This window comes from Triticum urartu, chromosome 4A (assembly GCF_056163025.1).
Source record: "Triticum urartu cultivar PI428250 chromosome 4A, HENAU_Tu73, whole genome shotgun sequence".
NCBI lineage: Eukaryota > Viridiplantae > Streptophyta > Magnoliopsida > Poales > Poaceae > Triticum > Triticum urartu.
In genome coordinates, this window is record NC_141876.1 from 127,685,014 (window position 1) to 127,690,523 (window position 5,510).

Here is a 5,510-nt window from a genome sequence, read left to right on the forward strand (position 1 = left end):
TTCCTGAGCACGCCGCAATCCAGATCAGATTTGACTCCTACACACCCATCGGTTGGTCTCACTAAAAATTTCAGACAAAAACATGCCGCCCGTCGCACGATCAATCCTACTCCAAGTCGCTCCAGCCCCGTTGACCCATCGTACCAAGCTTCAATTTGGCGGCAACCCTGACTCATTAGTAATCGATCCTCGATTCTGCTCCACCTCTAGATCAACTCCTTCGCGACCTCCAGACCTACCTTATGCTCATGATATCACTTGTTATATTAATTCGAAGTGTATTGTCGATTCACCGAGGACCAAGCAATCACACGAGACATGACATCAAGATTTGTTAACGAGGTTCACCAACATGGCTACATCTCAGAGGCCACCGCTACAAAACCGGCAACCCGGGCCCTGCACACGCCACTGGCTTTCCATGCATGTCTGTGCTCTCTTGACATACATTACATCGTGTGTCTATCCCTACATTATATAAGAGGTCCGGAATACAAGTGTTCTACTCGAACACAACTCGTACCCTGTGTACACACAGTACAACTCTAAGTTCAACATATTCAACACACTTCCAACAACCAGAAAACATAACCACGGAATGAACGGGGATTCATTCATAACTGAAACACACGAGGCATTTGTAGGTCACACACAGTCTAACTTATTCACAGAGCAAGACATATGAAAACGATCTATACCATTGCCACAACCCCCAATTGTGGTCTCATCCTGACAAAATAATGAAAATGCGAGCTAAGAAAGAAACTTCAGAGCTTGAAGCATCCGGTCAGCTCTTTGCTGAAACTGAGACCGAGCTCTCGAAGGCAGACCCCATGCGGCTGATGACGAACTGGTAGATCTTGCGCTTCAAGCGCTCCACATTGTCCTTGGTCGCATCCTCGTCGGCGATCTTGCCGACTCCGTCCAGCCAGTCGCTGATCCTCTTGAACTGCGACAGGACCACCGTGATATGGCCGCTCTGCTTTCCCCTAGTTGCGATGTTCTGGTCTTCAAACAGGTGGAAGCCCACATCCATGGCCTCGTTCACAAATTTCAGAAACCAGACATGCATCTCGTGGCACAAGGTGTGGGCAAGCTCAACCGTCTCGTTCATGCCCAGAGTTTTAGGCCATGCAGCAGGGAGATGTGATGCCCTGGACTGGACCTTTGCAGAAGCTCCAAGAGATGGCCTCTTGGACAGGCTTGTTCTTGGTGGTTCCACTGCAGGAGGAGCCTTGGGCTTTTCAGTGCTCTTCTTCTGGTAGATGGATCCAGTGGCGCTGTTAACAAGCTTGAGGACCTCCAGTTCGGTTGCTAATGCTGCCTCAACCCAATGAGTGGCTGATTTCTCCCAGAATGCAGCTTCATCTGCTCCGTTGGTGGCCAGTGACTCGGCGATTTTCTTCCACTTCAGAGTGTCTTCATAGACAGCAAGGAAACAATCGACAGTTGGGAGTGGATTCGCGGTCTTCGACAACGAACAAAGTTCAGAGAACTTGCTGTTGATAGAAATCAAAACATTGTTACAATCATCACTCACACAGACTTTGGTGGAAAAACAAAAACAGACTGCTGCAAGTTACCTCAGATTTCTGATAACTGAATCAGTGATCAATGCCTCCTGCAGAGCGTCAGCTGCAGCGGCTGCTGCTGCATCTCTCCGCTCAGCAGCTTCCTGTAAAATCAATAACAAAACGAAGAAGGCATTAGGAGGATCAATAAATGGATATTGTCTGCAAAAGCAAATGAAATACTCCCTCAGAGGAAGTAGCATACCTTTCCGATCTTCGAAAGTTTATCTGAAACTGCAACCAGTGGAATGCTGCCATCAGTCCATTTAGCATCATGAAGTATGATTTTTGGAGCTGCTGTTTTTGCCTTCCCTGCAGCAGACTCTGTCTTCTTTCGTGGTTTTGGCTTCTCATCAACAGAGGAGTCATCGTTACTGGATAGCTCTGTTGTAGCGTCACTAAGTCGCCGTGACATTGCTTCCTGAAGTTACAGAAGAAGGTCAGTTGTCATTGCTCAGGCACATGAATTCCAATTGCATGTAAACCTAAGCAATTCAGAATAAAGCAGTGCATATAATAAGATATGCCCATTGCACAATGCTCTTGATTCACACATACACTAGAATTAACTGTAGACAAAGAACCGGAATTAACTGTAGACTAAGAACTCTATACAATAGATGCACAGCATCAATACTTTTCCCGTTCGCCTACAACATTATTATCAATGAGGCTATGCAATGTACAAGCACATGAAAATATCATAGCCAAATAGTTTGATTCATTTTCTGTCAACGAAACTGAAATAGTCAGAACTAACCAAGTGGCTAGCAATCCAGTACTCCTACACTATTGAGGACATTACAAGTGGCTAGCACTACAAGATTTTGGAACATAACAATATTATTTACAGGTTAATTCTAGTTTAACATGCTCTATATTTAAACAATTGAGCATGCTGCTACTGTTGCAGCTGTACAGCTAAAAAAAGGAAATACATCTCTTTCACATCCCCACTTGGTCTCATGGATGAGCATGATCAATTAACAGTACATATACTAGTGGCAGATACCTACACAGCAATTACGCTTAATTCCAACATCCGAAATTTCCAAATGCAACACAATGTACTAGCAATTAATATGATCCTTACCTGAGTCCTCAGAATAGTATCTCTGTCCACCTTGACCTTGGACTTCTTCACCGTGCCAGCGGCCGCAGCTGCAAGAGCCATTGCCGACTCGTCCCAGCTCTTCCTCCCCGGCTTCATGGCCGACCCGCTCCCCAAATCTGTCATCTTCGAGATACCAGAAACCAACACCCCGACCTTCTTCTTGCTGCCCCCTTCTCCCGAAAGCCTCCGGGAACCGGGTGAGAGGGAGCCCCGCCTGCCACCGCCTCCTGGAGAGGCCGCTCCCCTTCTCCCTCCTGGTGAAGGCTGCCTGTACCTCGATGGCACGATAATGGCTGGCTCCTTTGCGACCCTGCGGTTCTCCTCCTTGGCCGCAACAAGGCTGGGAACCACACACTTCGACGGGGCCGGCGACGACGACCTGGACGTGCCTCTCACGGCAGGTGACGACGCTCTGGAGGCGCCCTTGACAGAGGGAGACGCCGCCCGGGACGCTCCCTTCACCGCAGGCGACGGATCTCGCTGCTTGGCCGGCGCCGGAGACGAGAACCGCCGCTTCGCGGCCGAACCGCCTGGCAGCGCCGCGGCCTCGGGGCCGTTCCTGGGAGCAAGAACGGTCCTTTTGACGGCAACATCCATCGCATCAGACGGTGGCGCACCGCCGGAGCCGGACGGCATGAGCGGTGGTGCAGCGTCGGGGGAGGAATCGGGCCTGATGACGTAGCCCCGGGAGCACGCGGCGGAGCGGACGATGAGCGGCTCAGGGTTGCCGACGCAGGGGAGGGAGCGGGAGGACGGAACAGGGCGGAGGCCGACGGCGCGCGGGACCGGGCTGGCGAAGCGGAGGCGGTCGAGGTGGACCAGGTGGCCGACGATGTGTGGGCGCGCGGAGAGGAGCGCGTCGGCGTCGGCGGGGGAGGGCTGGACGTAGGTGGAGTGGAGGCCGTCGGAGAGCTGGAGGAGGAAGCCGTTGGAAGGGCAGAGCAGGGAGTCGGCGGTGGAGGCCGTGAGCGCAGGCACGACCGCCGTGACCTGGAGCGCGGGGGAGCGGTGCTCCCCGGTGACCCGCTCGTCCGTGTGCATCGCCTGCAGCAGGCGCAGCAAGACCCCCGGTGTTACCGTCGCCATCGCTCGCTCTCTGGCCGCCGATCGGGAGGAGAAGGGGGGGGGGGGGGGGCGAGGAGGGATTTGGGGGCGGAGAGGGAGAGAGAAAGGGAGGGATTTGAGGAGGAGCCTAGAGGGAGAAAGAGACGTTGGGGTGCGGCGTGGCGAGCGTGAGGACTGGGGACCTGCGGTGGGATTTCAAATTTCAAACGGCCCGCCTCTGTGTTAGGCAGTGGGGCCATTTGGCAGGTGACTCTTGTCAGTATGCAGGGCCGCCGTGAATACTCGCTGCCTGTGCTTGGTGTCGTTACTCGTTTTTCTTTCACGCGCACATTTACTTATTTCATTTTTTTAAAAAAATACTTGTTTTCTTTTGTGAGCGAATTGATTTTTTTTCTGATAAAGTTAACGCTCCAAATCTCGTGACAGAACTGAATGCATTGGCTGCCGTCCGATCCGGATTGCGTTGGCGTGATTTCGACAGGGGTGGATGGTTTTTATTAAGGGACGATTGCGGACGTTATTTGGACAAGGATTTTCAGGAGAGTAATTAATGTATACCATGATATTAAACCGTTATGCTAGTGAGGGGGCTAGCTAATTCCAGTCGTTTCGTCTAGGTTCTAGCTAGCCAACCAAACCATCCACTAGCAAGTATTGTAGTAGTTGTTGTTTAGGTTGAAGACAACTCGTTTTCAATCTGTTGATCTGAACTGTTATCGAATCGGCCAAACTGAAGAACAGCTAATCTGATCATGGAGTTGAGTGGATTGGAATGTCGAGTCTTTCGCCCTCTTGCCAAATTGTGGAAGAGAGGACGAGATGTGTTGGCTCGCTCCACAACCATCACCGTGGTAATTTCTATATGAATACTATCGTGGTTTCGCACCTCATACCTGATAATTCACGTACAACATCGTGATAACTTCGACATGAGAAAAAAAAAGTTGTTGAGACATACATCAGTAACTTCTATGTCAATAGCATGGTTATTTATACAACGTTGACCTAATATGTTAAGGCCATCATATTTCGTGAATCCGAGCTATCTCATGTGTTTGTGTATCCCTTCTGTTTCAGCCCTATAGTCTTAAACCCGTGAATTAAATATACTAATGATACCTCGTGCCTTTCTACGGGAATGGGTTGCAATAATTTTAGTGAAATTTACAGAAAAAGGCTTTCGCCCCGCTTTATATATAAAGCAAAGATCAACATCATCCGAAACAAACGCACGCCCACACCACACACACCCAAGACAGGATACAAAAGAGCGTAGCAACACCACCCCTAGCACACTACCACGAAGAGATGAAGCCGCATACAGCGAACTGTGGACTCCGAGGCGGCGCCTTCAGGAAGGATACGACACCGGAGTGCCGCCACCGCCAGATCCAAGGATCAGAGTTTCCCCCGGAGCCGCACGACGGGCGGTGAGAGCCACGACGACGCCTTCAAGAAGGGAGCGAGCTTCGCCGTCGCCGGTCCGTCCGAAGATAGAGCAGGTTTTCACCCCGGTCTACACTCACCGCCACCGACCGCTACACCCCGGCAACCACGCCACCCACACGACCATGATCACCGGGCAGCGCCAAGACACGGGCTCTTCCCAAGAGCACCATGCACCGCCACCAGGGCCGCCGCCCCGGCATCCAAGACCTTGAAACCACCACACCCGAGACCCGCCGCTACCCCAACCAAAGAGACGAGCAGAAAAGGAGACGCCTTTGCACCCCTGGCCCACCCCAGCGTCGAGACCCAAT

At 51.5% G+C, this 5,510-nt stretch overlaps 1 protein-coding gene across 1 annotated transcript; it reads right to left on the bottom strand.

Annotated features, from left to right (window-relative positions):
* Window positions 1-520: 520 nt before the first annotated feature.
* On the bottom strand, window positions 521-3,826 carry LOC125551119 (serine/arginine repetitive matrix protein, putative (DUF936)). The gene is made up of 4 exons (XM_048714275.2): window positions 2,665-3,826; window positions 1,777-1,992; window positions 1,584-1,675; window positions 521-1,499 (listed from the first exon to the last, which is right to left on the bottom strand). The coding sequence occupies exons 1-4, from the start codon at window positions 3,769-3,771 to the stop codon at window positions 788-790; spliced, it is 2,127 nt and encodes a 708-aa protein (XP_048570232.2). The 5' UTR covers window positions 3,772-3,826; the 3' UTR covers window positions 521-787.
* Between the last annotated feature and the right edge of the window lie 1,684 nt (window positions 3,827-5,510).